The sequence below is a fragment of the Hemitrygon akajei genome, chromosome 2 (genome assembly GCF_048418815.1).
Source record: "Hemitrygon akajei chromosome 2, sHemAka1.3, whole genome shotgun sequence".
Lineage (NCBI taxonomy): Eukaryota > Metazoa > Chordata > Chondrichthyes > Myliobatiformes > Dasyatidae > Hemitrygon > Hemitrygon akajei.
Window position 1 is genome coordinate 153087202 of NC_133125.1, and position 21991 is coordinate 153109192.

The 21991-nt window shown below is 43.2% G+C and overlaps 1 protein-coding gene and 1 long non-coding RNA gene across 3 annotated transcripts in view; one reads left to right on the top strand and one right to left on the bottom strand.

Annotated features, from left to right (window-relative positions):
- The window catches only part of LOC140717048 (uncharacterized), a 39027-nt gene extending 38804 nt beyond the window's left edge, over positions 1-223 (bottom strand). Inside the window, exon 1 of the long non-coding RNA XR_012096430.1 lies at positions 93-223. This is a non-coding gene — a long non-coding RNA (uncharacterized lncRNA). The remainder of the gene's footprint in view (positions 1-92) is intronic.
- The window catches only part of LOC140717023 (uncharacterized), a 42542-nt gene that overhangs the window by 370 nt on the left and 20181 nt on the right, over positions 1-21991 (top strand). Inside the window, exons 2-3 of one of the 2 annotated variants that reach the window (XM_073030216.1) lie at positions 12076-12381; positions 16023-16280. In XM_073030216.1, coding sequence (XP_072886317.1) covers positions 12076-12381; positions 16023-16280 — 564 coding nt within the window. The remainder of the gene's footprint in view (positions 1-12075; positions 12382-16022; positions 16281-21991) is intronic. The other variant, XM_073030218.1, reaches the window with a different exon arrangement.

The window sequence follows — 21991 nt, forward strand, 5'->3', positions numbered from 1 at the left end:
GGACGTTTATTTATTGTTACATTTTAGCTTGGGTTATACGGTTAATTTGCTTGTAGGTCACCCTGTTACCGGGGTGCGTATTAATCACCTACCCGTCTGTATGTGACTGAGTGGGTTCTCTGCTCGGGTCACGGCGCCCGCTTTGTTTTTTGTGTTCGTCACAAGAGGGGTCCTCCCAGTCAGATCCCTCCGTACGCCCGGAACATCGTTTCCACACCCCACTACCCACGAGAGGAATGCAATGGGGGCGGAATCAGTAACCCGCCTCTTTGCGCATCGAAGAAGGATGAAAGCTGGTTTCACGCTTCATCCCCGGCAGCTGCGTAGCAGAGGACTCTCTGATCTACGGGCTGTTCCCGGATACAAACATCCGGTACTGCTGGCAGATCATCAACTTGGTGAAAGACGCTGTTTGTTCGGCCCAAAACTTGATGGACATCGAGGTGTCCATGGCAGAATGCTGCCAACTGGCAACTTCTCGGCTGCAGGGGTACGCGCTGAGGGACGCACTGAAACTTGGTGCAGCCACCGCAAGGACCTGGTGGGGAAGGACCACGGTTTAGGGCTCTTCTCCCGCGGGAGTAGGGGGGGGGGGGTTTGTGTGGCGGGAAGTATACCCCCTCAACAATGGTTATGCAATATGAACTAGTAAATTGCCACGTGAGTGGCTGAAATCGTGAAACTGTATAGAATATAATTGTACTGTCTGTAAAGCATTCACAGTTATTGAATGGTTTATTGTTAATAATTGTGAATAAAGTATATTTTAGTAATAAAAAAACAGCTGTTGAGTTAAACAAGCTCTTCTCGTCTGTCATCATGGTCTGAAAGCTCACCACAGTGGTGTCAGGAGTGATGATGATATTGAAGAGCTATGACATCAGATGGAGCACCTGAAAACTGAGGGAATAAGTCAAGGGAGTGAGCAGTATGCCTGCCCCTGCACTGGCCTCCTGAAGATGAGACCTGGAGGGAGGACCAGGAAACCAAGCATCCTAGACCGACCTCACTCGTGGCCCACATCGGGGACCCAAAGACACTATAAATGTGGGAGAATGTGCAACATGGTAAACACCACCGATGCTGCCAGAACAGGAGGAAGACCAAAGGGCCTCAGCAATTAATGCCACAAGGTTGATCCTGAAGATCCCCAGGTACCGGCCACCTGGAACCTTACCTGGTGCAAGTCAGTCTTGTGGCATGGCACAACAGGTGGAACCCCACCGAGACGGCGGTGCACCTCACCCTGCAGATGGATGCCCTCCCCAACCTAATGCCAGCTGAGTAGTGTGACTATGGGGCTGTCGTTGCAGGACTGGAGCGGTGTTTCAGGCAGAGGCTGTTAGAGGAAGCAATGAGCGAAGAACTGGGCAGTTCACAGCATCATGTGGAAGAATCCTTGGGGGCATTCACAGGAGATCACTGCCACTGTACTCCGCATGGCTACCCCTAGTTCCCTCCCGCGGTCCAGGAAGAGCTTGCCCTCCACGCTTCTGTAAAGGAGCTGACACTGGAGTGCCTTCGGCAGCATGTTCACCTGAAACCACCATCATTGCTGGTCGAGGCACTGGCAGAGGGGGAGAGGGCAGAAGCAATTTTAGCCTCCCAAGCTGTTCCAGCGTCGCCCCGCACGCCGCTTACCCGGGCTTGTATCACCAAGTCGGAGGAGGAAACTGACGAGGAGGATCCCGTGAGACAGGTCCGACCTACTCCGCGTTCGCCCTGTCACGTGCCAGGGAGTGATCTCTGCTACCGTTGTGGTGAGTCAGGCCATTTGGCCCGGGACTGCCTCACTGCACCACACCACAGACTAGTGCAGCCGTGGGGAAACGCTGAGCACTGCCCGAGACCTCCAGCAGAATCCTCTCTGTTATCACCTCTCCAGGTGGGCCGTTTGGGTGAAGAGCAGGCTTATGGGAGGACTGCATGTTGGAGGGCTTCAGATGCCTTGTGTTGGTGGATACGGGGTCAACCATCACCATCAAACATTTGAGTGGACCGGCCATCCCCATCTAGGTGGACAATGGTGGCAGTCCAGCTGGCTATGATCTCTAGTGACTATGTGGCAATGAGAGGGAAGGGTTCACTGGGCATTGCAGTGGTGGAAAGATGGTAGAGCACAAGGTGTGGCTAGCCAACTGCATCCCAGGCAGCGGCATCGTACTCCACCAGGACTTTTGGGACTTTTTTGTGGAGTTTGGAGCTGCTGGTGATGGCTGACCCTTCATGTAGGGGCAGTGTGGCATTCTGGGGTTCATCAGCCCGCTCCAGTGTTCCTAATGGCCAGCGGTATTTATTATTGTTGTTTTCAGATAGATTCATGTGATTATGGTGGGATGTTCAAGTTCGTTTATTGCTACAGTTAGCTTGGGTTATACAGTTATTTGCTTGTATGTGGGTCATTCTGACTGTAATTGGGGTGTGTAATAATCACTCACTTCCCCATGTGACTGGGTGTGTTTTCTCCCTGGGTCATAGTTCCCTTTCTGTTTTTTTTAGTTGTTACAATAAAGTGGCTGTTGGGTTAAATGAGTTCTCCTCGTCTGTCATCATGGGCTGAATGCTCACCACAATATATTCCAATGCATGGCATCGGATCTGTTAGTATTTCATACTTTGAAGCCATATGATGCACATACCCTCTACAGTTAGAGGGTCTAGAGCTGTGTCTAGGTGGGTCTAGAGCTGTTTGATGTGGAGAGTGCCCTGGATGTTTAGATTGGGAATACAGAGTGAACTCCCAATGTGGATCTAATGCTCTCAAAGCTATCTGAAATGCTCCCTATGTTAAATACCTCAGAATTCCCATTAGTTTAGCTGATCTTATACTTTTTCAATAAGGCTTTGAGAAATCCTCAGGTGCTATCCTCCGTATAGCTGGCAAACTCAAACCATGACAGACCTCTCTGTCATTACTTTTTGCATACTTAACACCTTTCCCTCCCCTGTTTATAATCTCCAGTATTTCCATTCCTGCAGTATGCACCATCTCCATAGTTCCTTACAACATAACCCATCATCTATGCCAGCTCACAGAGGAATCCCATCCCTACCCCATTTCCTATTGGCTGTTCTTCTGGCATTTCTGTACACATTACCATCCAAACTGCACAGCAGACTACTTACATTCTTCACTAACCTGCCAGGCTGGTGTTGTTGGGATGTTGGAGGAAACCAGAGTACCCAGAGAAAATCCGCATTGTCACAGGGCGAATGTGCAAACTTGAGATAATGCCAGAGGTCAGGATTTAAACTAGATTACTGGAGCTGTGAGGTTGAGTGCCAATGTGCTGCATTCTGTGTATCCTGTAGTACATCCACCAACATTCTACCACTTCCAGCACACCCCACCCATTGTCAGAGACTCAGCGTAGAATTGTGTTGAATATGGATCTCAAATACTCCAATTGTACTCTATTTATGAGGATCAGAAATTACCTGAACCTCATTAAAGGAGACGTATAAAGACATTGGTTAAGGAGTGTGATAAAGCCCAGAGTCAAGGCAAATGAAGTTTATTGTCATTTCCACAAGTGTGGTGAGGTATGAGGTGATGGAAGACTTGCTTGCATCAACATTATGGGCATGTAGGTTCAGAGATCACACAGTTTAAAGTACACTAGACAGTGAAGAAATAAAGATGTTGTTGGAAAACAAAATGATAAATCCATGGTTGTGCAAAATATTCCTTTGCTGAGGTTGTGCAGATTGGTTCAAGAACCTGATGGTCATAGTAAAGTAGCTGCTCCTGTGGAGCTGCAGACTTCTGAACCTCTCGTCTGACGATAGGAATGGGACCCTTGTGGTGGGGTCCTTGATGGTAGCCTTGAATTACCCAATTACACAATTAATTTCATTTTGAGATCCATGAACTCCCACCACAGCCTAGAACATAGAGCGTTATTAAAAAAGGACACTGCCTGCAGATAAAAGGCAGTTTTTCCCCCCAACTGCTCTCATGTTGGATCAGCTGGCTGTCTTATTAAATTGAGAAGGAACTCTACCATAATATTTTACTACTCAATTTGCAGATGAAGCTTGACTTAATTGGGTGTGCAGATACTGCAGCACCTGATGCCAGTCACACACCTGTATCACAATCCTGATAACACCTACTCACATTCCCATAGCACTCCTAATAACTGGTTCTGGATAAACATATACCCACATTCCCAGCACAATCTTACAAACACATCCTACCTGTGCTCTGGATTGTAGCTCCAATTTCATTCCTGATCTTAGCTCCATCTTCCCATCCTTGTATACTAAGGCTCCTCCACTCTTGGAAATATCTTCACCACATCTATTCTGTCTAGACTTTTCAATATTCAATAAATTTCATTTCACCTTTTTCCTCACGCCCCCCATTCTTCAAAACACCATAAACCCAGAGCTGTCAAACACTCCTCAAATAGTAACTCTTTTCATTCCAGAGATCATTCTTGTTTACCTCCTTCACTGCCTATCCTTTCTTAGATAAGGGGCCCAAAATTGTTCACTATATTCCAAGTGTCGTCTAACCAGTCTGTTATTAGTTCTCAGAATGATTTCCTTGTGTTTATATTCTAGTCCTCTCAATATGTACGCTAATGTTTCATTTATGTTGCTCACTACTGACTGAACCTGCAAGTTAATTTTGAGAGTATCGTCCACTAGGACTCCTGAGTCCCTTTGCAACTTTGATTTCTGAATTTGATCCCTGTTTAGAAAATCTTCTACATCCTTTTTCTTTCTACCCAAGTGTGAAACTATACACTTCCCTACATTGTATTCCACCTGCCACTTCTTTGTTCAGAGCCCTAATCTGTCAGTCCTTTTGCAGACTCCCTACTTCCTCAGCTGCACTTTTGTCCATGTTTGAATGTTTTTACATATTGAATTGCTGTCCCATGTTTGGCTGATTAGATATTTGCATTACCAAGCAGGTTTACCTGATAAGGTGGCTAAGACAGAGGTATAGAGTTCCAAAAAGGGAAGAATGAACCTTGTGAAGATAGGATCCAGGTGGAAAAAGGTAGCACAAGTAATGAAATATTGAGTTCTATTTTGATTCTAGGACACAGAATCAGTACAATAATTTGTCAGAGTCAAGTTTATTAAAACATAAAATTTGTTGTTTCACAACAAAGACATGGTACGAAATGTAACATTTTAGAAATGAACCAGCAACAATAGGTTACACATGGAGTCTGGTTCTGATGTTAAAACCACTATCTTTATTAGTAACTATTTATGGTATAGTAATTTAAAGAAAATAAACAGAAGTTAACAGATTTATATGTATATGTGTGAAAGTATAACTCCCAGACTATTGAGCTTGGGGGAATAAGACTTAGAGTCTTGAGATGGTGAAGTAGTAAAGTTCAGTCCTCCATGGAATAAATGATAGGAAAGAGATATTTGTAATCCACTTTGTACTGGAGAGAGAAGGCAAGTACGAAGTATCCACAGGTTCCATGCTGGTAAATCAAGATAACAGTCGCCGTAAATCTTGTCCGTATTGACATTCCAAATCCATATTGTTATGCCGTTGGCCCCCTCCTTTGTGAAAATCGCAAGAACTCTAGTTAAGGCGGGTCAACTGACCCAAGAGAGAGAGACGTGCGGAAGACCACGTTCTCCCAAGAAGCAGAATAAAGGTGACTTTGACTATTGTCTCATGGAGACCACCTGAAAAGCCCTCGGGCAAAGTGGGCTGGTTGAGAGAGAGATCGCATTACCTGCAACTTGATTGACACCTGCGATCCCGTGAAGAAGTATAAAGGCGGGTCTGAGGGGAGGACCCTCAGATGCACCTCAGACGCACCCAGATGCACCAAGGAAACACACGAAGGAGAAACGCTAGAAATCCTGCGACAGCGTTTTAATAGCTACAGCCGGTGGTGGGGTTCGTGTGCGTCCTTCCCTTGCCTGGGATTGGCGACTTCACCACGGAAGACGGCCTAGCTACAGGGGAAGCCACAGATGAGAGTCCATTCCCCCAACGAGACTTCCGACTACCTCCTACAGGTTGGAAAACCTGTCGGGTAAATGCTTCATGTTCTCTGTCTTTCTAACAAAAGTGCACCAACGCGACACTTCCGCCGGCAACTAAGTGAAACTGCCGTGATCTAAAAGACTTTTAGATATCCAGCGAACGATATAAAATCTACATTACCCCTAGACGACGATCGAGCTTGTGTTTTGAATGATTATTACACCGGTGTTTAGATTGAGTTTTGACGATGTATATGATCTGAATGTTTTGTATTAACCATACGTTTGTGCCCCTTTTTGAATAAAACGTTTGAAAATAGTAGCATCCGACTCAGCTGACCCATCTATCTTTGCTGGTAAGTTACCTGGTTACGGGGTTTACGTAACAATATACAAATTATTACTGAAAGCGACCTGTCATAGGAATATCATCTTCCAGTGGTTACCACACAACATACCCAGGCAAGAGCTACACAAGTGGTTCCACAAGATATCCCAAAATCCACTCCTATGGATTATACAAAGTGACAGTCCTACATTTGTTGTGCACCGTGTGCCGATGTTTAACACAATCTTTTGGGCTTAAAAGAGTTCCAAACCATAGCAGTGACAAGCTGAAGTTTCAGCTTGCTTGTCCATTCTTTTTTTTCTTTTTCTTTCTCTCCCTCTCTCCATCTCTCCCTCCCCTGAAGGTCGTTCTCTCTCTGTGTAAAAACCTGAAGCAAACCCCTTCAGCCTGTGACTGACGTCATAGTCCTGCCTCACTCAGGCGCTTAAAGCAACAGTCCACAGTAAACAAAACCTGTGGGTTCATAACAGACAAAACATTTCTATAAATTACAGGATAAATAAAAAGAGCAAAAATAAGGCAGTATCCATGTGTTCATGAACTGTTTCTAAGTATGTTGGTGGAGGGGAGAAGGTATAACTAAATCACTGAGTGTGGCTTTTTAGCATGAAGAAGGCATGCCCTGAATGTTGTGCGCGCTTGGTGATCAATACCCAAAAGCGTCCAATATCCTCGCAGGCAAGGTACAACAGAGCTGTTAGGGAGGGTTTACTCTAATTTGGCATGGGAATGGGAGTGATAGGGCTGAGGAAGGGATAAACAGAAATAAAACAAAGATAGCGTGCAACAGAGATGATAGAAAGGACAGGCAGGAGATGAGGCATAATCACAGCCAGTGGGATGAGTTACATAGAGGCGTGGTGCCGTTAAAACAGAAAGCAACAAATACTGGACTGAGAGTGTTATATTTGAATGCATGCAGCATAAGAAATAAAATAGATGATCTTGAATTTCAGCTACAGATTGGCAAGTATGACATTTTGGCCATCTCTGAAGGATGGCTGTCATTGGGAGCTGAATAAGGATATACAGTGTATTGGAAAGATAGGTTAGTCCACAGAGGGGGTGATGTGGCCCTGTGTATAAGAAATAATATTAAATCATTAGAAAAGGATGACATAGGATCGGAACGTGTAGAGTCTCTATGGACTGAGTTAAGAAATGGCAAGGCTAAAATGACAGTTGTATACAGGCCTCCAAACAGCAGCTGTGATGTGGATTGATGTGGGTGTGGATTGCAAATGTGGATTGATGTGGGTGTGGATTGCAGGAGACAGAAAAGGCGTGTCAGAAGGGCAATGTCATGATGATCGTTGGGGATTTTAACATGTAAGTGAATTGAAAAAACCAGGCCAGTACTGGACCTCGAGAGAGAATTTGTAGAACGTCTCAGTGATAGCGTTTTAGAACAGCTTGTTTTTGAGCCCACTAGGAGATTAGCTGTGCTGGATTCGGTGTTGTGTAATGATCCAGAGGTGATAAGAGAGCTTAAGGTTAAGGAACCTTTAGGGAACAGCGCACTCAATATGATAGTGTTTACTTTGAAATTTGAGGTGGTGAAACTAAATTCCAGTGTTATGATACGGGAAAAATGAATATAGAATTGGGACAGGTTTTTGATTAACAAATAAAACATTTGTTAAACACTGCTCAATAAAAATGACAAGTAAGCAAATGACTAATAACTGGAAGTTAACTGCTATACAGCAACTCGAACAGATCCTAAAACGATAAATGTGAACACAGTTCTTAAAGCGATAAATGCGAAAGTCCAAATGATTTGTACAATCAATTAGGAGAGACTTCCCTGAAGTAACAAATTCCTTGATTCTCTCCCTGAAGTAACAAATTCCTTGACGACGTGATGTTACTGCTGATCCCAGCCAAAATATGCCTTGCCCAAAGGATTTACGATGAAGGAAATTAAAAACTGCTTAAAAGCACTGATCTTCTCCTTAATGAATAACCCTGCTCCAATTCTTTCTTCTCTTATAGCAGGGACTATCTCGGATGCAGGTTACTATCTTCTTTAAATGAGAATTCATTAAGGTTGCTTCTGCAGTAAACTGCCGACAACACCAAATTTTCTCGATCCTTTGGGTTTTCCATATTTCGGTAAATTCTTCACTCTCTGAATTGCAAAGGTAGAAGCCAAATCACAACCGGCAGTGGGTTTAGAAACTGCTGGCACACTTACAATAGAAAGTAAAACTCCGCTTTAAAACAAGACTGCGTCATGAGACAAATATGCAGCAAAATGGAGTCACTGACGAATTAAACAATGAACTGACCTGCGTCACAGCAAGGCTTTCCCGTTTTATACCTGTTGAAACAGGCCATCACATGACCTCTCACTGGTGGGAAAATTACATCATGTGACCTCACACTGGCAGGAAATTACATCACTCCGCCATCACGACCATTACATCATGCTCACCAGATACTGAATTACATCATGATCATGCGACAGTCACAAGATACCCACAGGGTATGTAAAGCCAGTGTGTCATTATTTCAGTGGAATAATGGAAATTACAATGGCATTAGAGGAGAACTGGCCAAAGTTCACTGGAAAGGGACACCAGCAGGAAGGACAGCAGAGTAGTAATGGCTGGAGTTTCTGCAAAAAATGAGGGAAGTGCAAGACAGATATACTCCAAAAAAGAAATTTTCAAATGAAAGGACACTACCATGGCTGACAAGTGAAATCAGAGCTAAAGTAAAAGGAAAAGAGAGTGCATACAAAGAAGCCAAAGCTAGTGGGAAGATAGAAGACTGGGAAACTTTTAATAACTTGCCGAAGGAAACTAAGAAGTTCAGTAGGAAGGAAAAGGCGAATTATGAAAGGAAGCTGTCAACTAATATCAAAGAAGATACTAAAAGCTTTTTTTTTAAGGATATAAAGGGTAAAAGAGAGTCGAGGGTAGATATGGGATAAATAGAAAATGATGCTGGAGATATTGTAATGAGATGTGCAGAGATGGAAGAGAAGTGAATGCGTATTGTGCATCAGTCTTCAGAGTGGAAGAGAACTGCAGTATACCGGACACTCAGGAGTGTCAGGGAAGTGAAGTATGTGCAGTAAAAATTATGACTCAGAAGATGCTCAGGAAACTTAATGGTCTGAGGGTGGACCTGATGGAATGCACTCTCGGGTTCTGAAGGAAGTAGCTGTAGAGATTGCAGAGGCATTAACAATGATATTTAAAGAATTGATAGATTCTGGCATTGTACTGGATGCCCGGAAAATTGCAAATGTTACTCTGCTATTTAAGAAGGGTGGGAGTCAGCAGAAAGGAAACTATAGACCTGTTAACCTGACATCAGTGGTTGGGAAGTTGTTGGAATCAATTGTTAGGGGTGAGATCACAGTCTACCTGGATGCACATGTCAAGATAGGCCAAAGCCAGCCTGGTTGCCTGAAAGGAAAATCCTGCCTGACAAACCTACTGCAATGTTTTGAGGAAATTACAGGCAGGGTAGACAAAGGAGTTGCAGTAGACGTGGTATACCTGGATTTTCAGAAGGCTTTTGACAAGGTGCCACACAAGTAGCTGCTTAGCAAGATAAGAGCTGATGGAATTACAGAGAAGTTACTAGTGTGGGTGGAGCATTGGTTGATTAGCAGAAAACAGAGAGTGTGAATAAAGGGATCCTATTCTAGCTGGCTGCTGGTTACCAGAGAAGTTCCACAGGGGTTGGAGTTGGGACCGCTACTTTTTATGATGTATGTCAATGATTTGGAATTAAATGGATTAATGGATTTGTGGCTAAGTATGTCAATGATACAAAGTTAGGTGGAGGAGTGGGTAGTGTTGAGGAAATGGAGCCTGCAGAGGGACATAGATAGTTTAATGGAATGGGCAAAGAAGTGGCAAATGAAATACAATGTTGGAAAGTGTATGGTCATTTACTCTGGTGGAAAAAATAAGTGGGCAGACTATTATTGAGATGGGGAGAGAATTCAAAATGCAGAGATGCAAAGGGACTTCGGAGACCTTGTGCAAGATACCATAAAGGTTAACCTCCAGGTTGAGTTGGCATGAATGTTGGCATTCATTTCTATAGGTACAGAATATAAGAGCAGGAATGTGACGTTGAGGCTCTATAAGGTATTCTTGAGACCATACTTGGAGTATTGTGTGCAGTTTTGGGCTCCTTATTTTAGAGAGGATATACTGACATTGGAGGCCGTTCAGAGAAGATCCACGAGAATGATTCCTGGCATGAAAGGGTTACCGTATTGAGGAAGGTCTGGCAGCTCTTTGGCTGTGTTCCCTGGAGTTCAGGAGAATGAGGGAGCATCTCATAGAAACATTCTGAATGTTAAAAGGCCTGAACAGATTAGATATGGCAAAGTTATTACCCATGGTAGGAGAGTCTGGTACAGGACGGCACAACTTCAGGATTGAAGGACGTCCATTTAGAACAGAGAGCAGGAGAAATCACTTTATTGAGAGGGTGGTAAATCTGTGGAATTTGTTGCCATGAGCAGCTGTGGAGGCCAAGCCATTAGATGCATTTAAGGCAGAGATGCAGTTAGGTTCTTGATTAGCCAGGGTATCAAAGGGTATGGGGAGAAGGCAGGGGAGTGGCAATGACTGAAAGAGTTAAATCAGCCAATGATTGAATGGCGGAGCAGACTTGATTGGCTGAATGGCCTACTTCTTCTCCTACATCTTATAGGCTTATGACGGATGTTACCTTTTTAAGTTATTGTCTTTTGAAGTGATCCTTGATGGTGAGGGTTGTGTATGCAATGGGTTTGGCTGAGTTTGCAAACTTCTGCAGTCTTTGGTGACGTAATAATTCTTCTCAAACTCTGAAAGAATTAGAGCTGCTGGTGTGCTGCTTTCACGACTGCATCAGTGTACTGGGCTAGTTCCTCTGAAGTGCTGATTACCAGGATCTTGAAGCAGCTCACTCTTTCCACTGATCCTGAGGACTGGTATGTGTTGTTCTGACTTATCCTTTCTGGTCCACAATCACTTTCTGTATCTTGCTGACAGTGATCACAGTTTGTTGTTGCAACAGCACTCTGCTGGCTAATGTCTCACTCCTCTGTCCTCTGCTTTGCTATTTGAGATTTTACCAACTATAGTGGTGTCATCTGTGAATTTATAGATGCCACATGAATAGCACTTAGTACACACTCAAGAGTGCAGAGAGAGTACAGCATTGGACTAAGCACACATCTGTGATCTTACTGCAATGCAAATGTAGATAGTGGTTAATGAGTAAAAGAACATACATAGGAAGACAGGTGCATTTGTAGCTGTTGAACGTCCCTTTAGTTGTGTATACATTACTATATTTATTGGCACAGCTGCAAAGGCAGTTTACCATATTTTGAATATGGTGATCTTCCCTCTGACCTCTTCAGGGAGCTTGGAGAGGCCAGGTGATTGTTGCTGTGTTTTAGAGGAATTTCAAAAGGTACATGAAAATGAAGGGAATCGAATGTTACAGATCATGTTCAGGCAGGTGGGATTTGTTTCATTTGTTATCATGGGCTGAAGGGCCTGTTCTTGGCTGTACTGTTCTGTGATGTGGATGAACCCATTAACTTGGTTGACACTACTGATGGAAATTCTAGTTCCACAAGGCCAAGTTCCAAAACTCTAGGATGGCATTCTATAAACGTCTGTTGATATAATATATTGTGATTTGTGATTATACCTGTTATGTTGCTGAACAATCAGAGTTTTACCACTAGAGTTCAAAGAATGTTTTTTTTTAATCCAAATTAGAGAAACAGAAAGTAGTAATTGGGACCATTGGTTCATCGGTTTTACTGGATCCTGAACACCAAGGTGATCTCAGCAGGAGTGAAATTTTATGGACCTTCACCAGCAGCAACAAAAGCCCTGTTACTATTTTGGATTACGTTCCAGGTAAACCTGTGGAGGAACCAAATGAACAATTCAGATCCCGTTTACAGTTTAACGCTTCTACTGGCTGTCTGCTGGTAGACAGGATGAAACCTGAGGATCAAGGTGTTTATAATTTTGAGGTCAATGAGAGAAGAACAACTACAATAGAATTGTGTCTCTTCTGTAAGTATTCACTTCTTTGAAAATGCTGAAGCTGTTGAATTATTTATTCATTTGCTTAAGAACTGTACACACAGGGTTTGTGATTATTGATACTATTGTAAATTAAATTAGTTTCTTCACCCGGAAGATTAACATTAGTAAAACGTAGCTGTTCAGTCGGCCTCTATTGTATTTGCATATATATTTAATCTCCCTCCTGAGGAGTTGCTATGGAATTGTGGTCTACCATATAATTCTGTCCCGGTGAGATGAACCCAGACAAAAGAAAATGTGCAGTTGTTGCAAATCCAGGCAACACACACAGCAGGCCAGATAGCATCTATGGAAAAAAAACAATACGCGTTTCAGGCTGAAACCCTTTGGTAGGATTGGAGAAAAAAAAGCTGAGGAGTAGATTTGGAAAGTGGAGGAATGGGTGAGAGAACCACCAGGTGATAGGTGAAACCTGGAGGGGAGGGATGAAGTGAAGAGCTGGGAGGGTGATTGGTGAAAGAGACAGAAGGCCATGGAAGAAAGCAAAGTGGGAAGGAGCACCAAAGGGAGGCAGTGGGCTGTCAAGGAGATGAGGTGAGACAAGGAAAAAGGGATGGGAAATAGAGAAGTTGGGGGGGGGGGGGGAAGGAAGGGGTTGGGATCATTACCAGAATTTTGAGAAATGAATGTTCATGCCATCAGGTTGGAGTCTACCCAAACGGAATACAAGGTGTTGTTCCTCCAACCTAAGTGTGGCCTCATCACAATAGTGGAGGAGGCCATGGCTGGATATTTCAGAATGGGAATGGGACGTGGAACTAAAATGGGTGGCCACTGGAAGATCGCACTTTTTCCTGGGAGATGGTGCATAGTTGCTCAGCGAAGCTGTCTCCCAATTTGCGTTGTGTCTCACCGGTGTACAGGAGGCCATTCCGGGAGCACCAAACACAGTAAATCATGCCAACAGACTCACAGGTGAAGTGTTGCCTCACCTGGAAGGACTGTTTAGGGCTCTGAATGGTAGTGAGGGCAGGTGTAGAACTTGTTCCGCTTGCAATGATAAGTGCCAGGAGGGAGATCAGTGTTGGGGGGGGGGGGGGGGGAGAACGAATGATCAAATGAGTTGCATAGGGAGCGAACCCTATGGAAAGCAGAAATTGGGGAGGGGTCAGCGAGGACAAGAGGAACCCTGTCCCTGGATTCATGATCCCAGTTGCCTATACCTGATATACACCTCTTTTGTCCTGACAGCTTCTATATCATCATTAGCCAGAATTCTAATTAAAAAAAGCAAATCATGCAAATGATAGAAAGAAATTACATTCAGAAATAAAGTTCAAGGAAGTATGTTCACAGTGACAAAGCCAGTCATCACTGCAGCAAGTCCAGGAGTCCGTTAGTCGCAGCCACGGCTTCAGTTTAGCGCAGAGATGAGTAAACCCCAATGAGTAACAGTCGGGAAGGCACAGGAGCATCTACACTTTGAGGAGATTGAGGCGTGAAAGGCTCTCTGCCCCCATCCAAGAACTTTGTACAGGAGTACCATTGAGTGTCCAGTCCGGCAGCATCATTTTATGGCACGGCAGCTGCAAGGCATCAGACTGCAAGACCATACTGAGGATAGAAAAAAACCGAGAGGATCATCGGAGACTCACTCTCCCCTATTTGTGACTTCTACTGGAAGTGTTGTAGACAGGGCACCCGAAGTATTGTTGAGAAACCCTACCATCCATCACACAATCTCTTTGATCCACTATCATCAGCAAGGAGTTAGAGGTGTATCAGTAGGATGACCAGATAGGGTAACAGGTTCTTCACTAAGGCTGTGAGATTAACCCTAACTCTAAATCTAATGAATACCCGGCTACCACCAAGGTCTCATCACAAGGACAGTGAACTGTTCCATTGTACAGTTATCTGTATGTATTTTTGAATGATAGTTTATTATTTATTGTAATATTGTTTTATGTGTGTGATATACATTTTGTATTATGGGCGCACTGTGGTCTGTAGGAACGTTGTTTGGTTGTATATACCTACAGTCAGAAGACATGAAACTTGAATTTGAACTTGAAACATAAAATTCTGAGAGCAAGAAACACTGGGCACAGGGATGTTTCCCCTTATTGGGAGTGTGATGGAATCTTAAGTTTTATTCATTAATGACTGTGCCTTTAAGAACCACCATCTGTGTGAGAGAGAGTGAGACGAATGGCAGCGGAAGACCAGCTGCAGCACAAGCAGCTTGTTAGAGAGAGAGAGAGAGAGAGAGAGAGAGAGGAGGAGCTAATGATGGACAGCTGGTTTTCAGTTCGATGGTATTTAAACGAGCGTTACTCCTTGTTTCACAGGACATGCAGACGCACGAAGGGTGGTGGTCAAAATTGTCACTGAACTTTTAAGTACCCACATAGGGTGGGGCTGTGGATTGATTAAGAAGAATCGATCCGTGACTATTAGTGTGTTTAAGGGCGACACTGGAATCTACCGGTGTGTCTAACCCTTGCCTGGGTTGGTAGATTATAACTTGAAGATGGCACTCTTAAATTGGTCACATTTGTCTGACTTGGAAGATTTGGAGGACATCAGGGATGATCGATGACACCTGTTTATTCAGATTACCAGTATCTCTCTCACTTCAATCCCATGCAATGAACTGAACCTTTCTTACATCCCATCGTAAGACTGTAACTCTTGTCACCTGAGCTTGAATAAGTTTGGGAACTTTATTTTTGTTTTACACCTATATATGCATAACACCTTTAACTCTTGATTTACCTGGTTTAAGTTACTATATTACGTAGTTACTAACAAAACAGTGTTAACAGCAAAACCAGACTCCAGATGTGTTCTGTTCCTGCTGATACTTTTACAGCATTGCGTGTACGTGACGAGTCTGATCCCTCCTATTAAAAGTTTCTGTACTATTTCTCTATAACCTTTTGTGACTGACTTGGTATTTAAGGCAGAAAATCCTTTTGGAAATGAGGAATTAATTTCTTCACCGAAGATTTGTCACTAGTAGGTAGAAATCCCCTGTCCTTCATTGGAACCTGGTAGTATCTTCCCTGCTTGCAGGCTTTGCAGGTTTAATTGTAATGAAGGCTTTGCAGGTTTTCGGGAGGTCTTATTAAAATGTTGGGTTCAATCACGCAGCCATTGAGAGCCAAACCCAGGATTGTCATGACAACAGACTCTCCTTTCCCCAGTCATTATTTCCATGGAGTTAGGAGCTGATGCACTGAGGACTTCAAACAGAAAAATAGCCTTGACTGCCATTCCATAAAAGGCGTTTATCGATACATTTACTGGTGACTCGTCTCTCTGCCTGCTGGAGGGCCCCCTGCTGGTAACATTGTGTAGTTGGCAGCAGCAAATTTCCAGCAGTAAATTCACAAACTTAGAAGCAACGTTTGGACTGGTATCATTTACCTTTTGTAGAAGAAAATTTTGAATATCCTTTCTGTAGAAAAGTGTTCAAATTTCATACATAAAGCATTGGCTCCAATTTCAAACTGTCTTATCATCCGCTGTTTTTTTGGTTTATTCTGTTGATCTACAATCATTCTGTGAAATGCATTTATTTTTTCATAACTCGACCAGTGAGGGCTAGTTTGAAAAAAAAAGAATGAAATATTACTGCTCATTATTCAACATTTTTCCTCCAGATGAGCTGTCCAAAACTTTCATAAGGAACTATAGCGCCACTGGCAACACCATGAAACTGACCTGTGAGGTTAAAGGAAATCCTCATAAATATGAGTGGCTGAAAAATAGAGGGGAGATCTCCCAGCGTCACTGGCTAATTAATGAAAACAGAAGCCTGATCATCTTGACTGACTTGACAAATGAATGTGGAACGTACACCTGTGTTGCTACCAATCCTGTCAGCTCTGCCCAGGCAAATTACACCTTAAATCCCTCAGGTAAACTTCATTTATAAACAATATCTTAAAGCTATAAGTCACGATCTTTGTGGACATTGGAATGCAGGCTGTGTTAATCGAACAGTAGCAATGATTGCCAATAGTGGAATTAATAGATATTTTGCTACAAAGGGTTTGACTGAGTGAGGAAGGGTGACTCCTTCTGGCTGGGTGAATGAATTGCCAATTAGCTATCACTCAGAGAAAGATGCAGAGAAGGGTAATCAGGAGAAGCTGGTGGATCCTGAACTGCTCTCTGACAGGGATTGGGTGAGACAATGCCCTTTTGAATTCTGTGGGGGAAATCCAATTAGTTTTACAACATGAACAACACACACACACACACAAAATGCTAGACAACTCAATAGGTCAGAATATATCTACTGGAGAAAATGAACAGCTCAGGTTTCAGGTAGAGATCCTTCATCAGGACAGGAATGGAAGGAGGCAGAATCCAGAATATAAGGTTAGGGGGAGGGGAAGGACGACAAGCTGGCAGGAAATACGAGAATAGGGATGAAAGGGAATGAATGATGTGAGAGGCAAAGAGGTGATAGGTGGTAGCAATAAAGGGCTAAAGGAGGAATCTGGCAGGATAGTAGACCATAAAACAAAGGGAGGAAGGTGGGGAACCTGAGAGAGGCGATGGACAAGTCATGAGGTCAGTGTTGGCTAAGAGGTGAGGTGAGAGGCCACTGCAATAAGGGAAAACAAAGGACAGTGGTGGAGGCAGAGGTTGATGGGAAACAGTGTGTGGTTATGGGAAGTTAGAGAAATTGATGATCATTCTATCATGTTTTTTGTATGTTGCTCTAGATTTCCAGCATCTGTAGAATCTGTTGCGTATTGGTTTTACAATATTAGAGTTTCTGAATTTCAGATCCAAACTTTTCTCTTGCCACCCCACGGTCACGAACCGTCATATTGATTTGTTTAGTATCCTTTCTGTCATAAGAATGCTGAAGCCGAATTTCCTTGGTCTTCAGTTATCTGGCTCAAGCAGCTTATAAACCGGGCAGGTTTGACAGTAGGTGTAGAATATCGAGCTTCTTGGATATGACAGCGCTGTTCCTGGCAAGAATGCATAATCAGTGTAAGTGTGGAATTTACTTTACAGTGATTGCAAATGGGGAGATTTACTGATTTTTCTTTTTATCCTGATCATTGGGCATCGTCTCACCCAATTCCCGTCACAGAACAGTTCAGGTTCCGCCAGTTTCTCCTTGTTACCCTTCATCTTTCTTTAAGTGATATCTAATTGGCAATCCTTTTACCCAGCCAGAAGGAGTCACCCTTCCTCACTCTGTCAAACCATCTGTCAGTCTTTTGTGTTGAACTTTACAGTGATTGGAAATTGGGAGACTGACTGATTTTTACTTTCTTCTCATGTGGTATGTAGAACATTGATCACATCCTGATTGGCTCTGCATGTCAGAACAAATAATTCACTGCCAGTATTGAATGGGATTGGGATAAGAGACTACTTGGGTAAACAGGGCTTTAGATCCTCTGTAAGAATGTGCAGAGAAAATAAAGCTTAGGCCTACAGTGGGGAACGGAGATATCTGTTATTTTTCATCAACACACCTGTACAAAAATAAAATGTAGTATAAAACACTGTTGTTCAGTCAGCACCCACTCTGTGTACCATGTATGGCTAATTTCATTGATTGGTTCCCAGTCCTGATTATTTCTTCCTCCCTACCAAAATATTTAGACAGCTGCTGAGCTGGAACAATTACCTGATATCTTCTGCTTTTGATACCTGCAGTACATCTTTCTGTGCTTGTACACACACAACGGATCACCAAGTGCAGGGGACGGTGATTTTAATCAAATATGTTCGACTGTTCTTAGATTCAGTCCTTGAAGAAGAATTCTCCTTTCCTCGATTAATGATGACAGCAGTTGTTTTGGATGTCATCGTAAAAATCACAAGAGGCCTCTTTTTCTCTTTTGGAGAAAAATGTTACCTCTTCCATTTAACTCTTTATGGTATCAGCATCCTTTGCAAGCAGATTAAGTACTGGGTTAACTTCCTGAGGATGCACTGAAGTATCACCCAATGAAAACATGTCCTCAGCAACTTTCCATCAATTGACAATTTGCTCGCAGTCCCTAATACAGGCTCTCAGCAGGTGAGAACTGACAGTTCTATTTGATAGTTCCCTGAGAATCAATGTGATGTCTTTCTGTTATTGCCCACTGTGACCCTTTCCCTTGGTGTCAGCTCTGCCTCATGTGGCGGTGTTCTCACCTCAATTCCAGATTGTGGGTTCAGATCTCATTCTAATATCTTAATCAGAATCAGATCCAGGTTTAATATCACTGGCATATGTCATGAAATTTGTTGTTGTGCAGCAGCAGTACATTGGAATACATAATAAAAATACAACCAGTAACTATATAATTAAATAAGTGCAAAAGAGAGCAAATAGACAAAAATAATGATTTAGTGTACCTGGTTTCAATGTCCATTGAAAAGTTCTATGGTTGTTGTCAAAAAGCTATTAGTAAAACATTGTGCATGTGTCTTCAGGCTCCTGTATGACCTCCTTGGTGGTCGCATTGAGAAGAAAATATGTCCTGGGTGATGGGGGTTCTTATTGCTGGATACCACATTTTGAGGCTTTGCCATCTGAAGTTATCCACGATGCTGGGGATGCAAGTGCCAATGTGGAGCTGGCTCGTGTGTAACTTTCTGCAGCTGTCTATGATCCTGTGTCGTGCCCCCTCCATATCAAACGGTGATGCAATTGGTTGGAGAGCTCCCCACAGTACATCTGTAGAAATCTGTGAGTGTCTTTGGTGACATACTAAGTCTCTTCAAACTCCTAATGAAATATAGCCACTGTTGTGCCCTCTTTGTAATTGCGTCAAAGTGTTGGGCCCAGTATAGATCTTCAGAAAAGTTGCACGCTGAAACTTGAAACTACTCACCCGTTCCACTGTTGATCCCTTGATGAGGACTGATGTGTGTGCCCTTGACTTCCCATCCCTGAAGTCCACAATCATTTATTTGGAATTACTGACACTGAACACTGGGTTGTGGTGACACCACTCAACGAGCTGATCTATCTTGCTTCTGTATGCCTCCTTGTCACCATTTGAAATTCTGCCAACAATAGTTATGTCATCAGCAAATTTGTAGATGGCGTTTGACCTATGCCTCGCCATACAGTTATGTGTGTAGAGAGACTAGACCATTGCTTCCAATCTATTCTGACTGTCAGCCCCTGTTGAGGAAGTCAAGGATCCAGTTGCAAAGGGAGGTACAGAAGCCCAAGTTTGGAGCTTGTTGATTGGTACTGAGGGCATGACGGTGTTAAACTGAGTTGTAATCAATAAACAGCAGCCTAACAAAGGTATTACTGTTGTCCAGGTGATCCATGGCTGAGTGGAGTGCCAGTGAGATTGCATCCACTATAGATGTATGTTGGTAATAGGCAAACTGCAGTGGTACAGCTCCTTGCTTAGGCAGGAGTTGATTCTCATCATGACCAACCTCTCCAAGCAGCTCATCACAGTAGATATGAATACCTCTGAGCAATGGTTGTTGAGACAGCTCACCCAGCTCATTTTGGGCACCACTGTAATGGTCGCCCTTTTGAAGCAGCTGGGAATCTCCAACAGCAGCAGTCAGAGTTTGATGATGTTCTTCAATATTCCCACCAGCTGGTTGGCACAGGTTTTCAGTGGCCTACCAGGTACATCAGAGCCCAACATTCTGCAAAGGCTTGCCCTCATGAAAAATGTTCTGACATTGGCCTCTTAAGACAAATTATAGGGTCACCAGCTGCTGCAGGGACCCACACAGGTCTAGTTTTATTCTCTCTTTCAAAGTCTTCATGAAAGGTGTTTAACTCATCTGGAGTTGAAGCATCAGAGACATTCGTAAGACCATAAGACATAGGAGCAGAATTAGGCCATTTGGCCCATTGAGTCTGCTCCCCAATTCAATCATGGCTGATTTTATTTTCCCCTCGTCAGCCCCATTCCCCAGTCTTCTCCCCATAACATTTGATGACCTGTCTAATCAAGAACCTATCAAACTCTGCCTTAAGTACACCAACGACCTGGCCTCCACAGCTACATGTGGTATTAAATTCCACAGATGCACCACCTTCTGGCTAAAGAAATTTCTCCGCATCTGTTTTAAATGGATGCCCCTCTATCATGAGGTTGTGCCCCCTTGTCCTTGACTCCCTCACCATGGGAAACATCCTTTCCACATCTACTCTGTCTAGGCCTTTCAACACTTGAAAGGTTTCAATGGGATCCTGCCTCATCCTTCTAAATTCCAGTGAGTCCAGACCCAGAGGCACTAAACGTTCCTTGTATGATAATCTTTTCAATCACAGAATCATCTGCATTAACCTCCTCTGAACCTCTCCCCCCCAATGCCAGTACATCTCTTCCCACATCTTTTATCTGAGGAACCCAAAACTGTTGACAATATCCAAGCAAAGCCTCTTCAGTGCTCCACAAAGCCTCAGCATCACACCCTGTTTCCGCACTCTAGACCACTTGAAATGGATGCTAACAATGCATTTCCCTCACCCCCGACTCTACCTGCAAGTTAACTTTTAGGGTTTCTGCACAAGGACTCCCAAGTCCCTTTGCATCTCAGATTTTTGGATTTTCTTGCCATTTATTAAATAGTCTACACATTTATTTCTTCTACCAAAATGCACGACCATGCATTTTCCAACATTGTATTTCATTTGCCACTTTCTTGCCCATTCTTCTAATCTGTCTAAGTCCTTCTGCATCCTACCTGTTTCTTCAACACTACCTGCCCCTCCACCAATCTTCGTATCATCTGCAAACTTGGCAGCAAAGCCATCAATTCTATCATCTAAATCATTGATGCACAGCATAAAAAGAAGTGGTCCCAACACTGACCCCTGTGGAAAACCACTAGTCACTGGCTGCCAACCACAAAAGCCATGATGTTAGGTTTCGCCCTGTAGGAAGCAATGGCCTACAAATACTGCAAGGTAAGCACATAATCCCAGAAGTGCTTTCTGAGCCATGGCCCTGTTTTGGGTGTGGTACTTCTTTCAGTAGAGAAAGAGAGGATCGAAGTAACCTGCAGAGAGTTGTAAAGTTAGCCAGTTCCACCATGTGCACTAACCTCTGTAGTATTCAGGACCTCTTCAAGGAGCGATGCCTCAAAAAGACAGAGTCCATCATTAAGTAACCTTATCACCCAGGTCATTCCTTGTTTTCATTGCTTCCATCAGGAAGGAGGTATAGAAGCCTGATGGCACATATATATACATACTGCAATTCAGTTTTTTAATCCTATTATATATATATATTGCATTGTACTGCAGTCACAAAGTCAACAAATTTCACAATGTATGCTGGTGATATTAAACCTGATTCTGATTGAGTTCACTCTTGTGCTCTGGAATATTTATCTCTCAACCAGTATTAACAAATTAGATTTTCTGTTTCAGCAGATTAAATCTTCCTCTTACAAATTGCAACAGTGAAATCATATAAGGCATCACATTCTCTAAGAATACACTGGATAGAACAAGGTTTTGTTTTATAACTACACATAAATTCACCAATGTCGGCAATGAGTTGAACAACCAACTAAATTAATGCAGGCCTCACTGAATAGACCACCTTCACCATGCATTCCTGGAGGCATGATAACTCAGTTGCAGTAATGCAGTGGACAAGAGCCTTCAGTCATT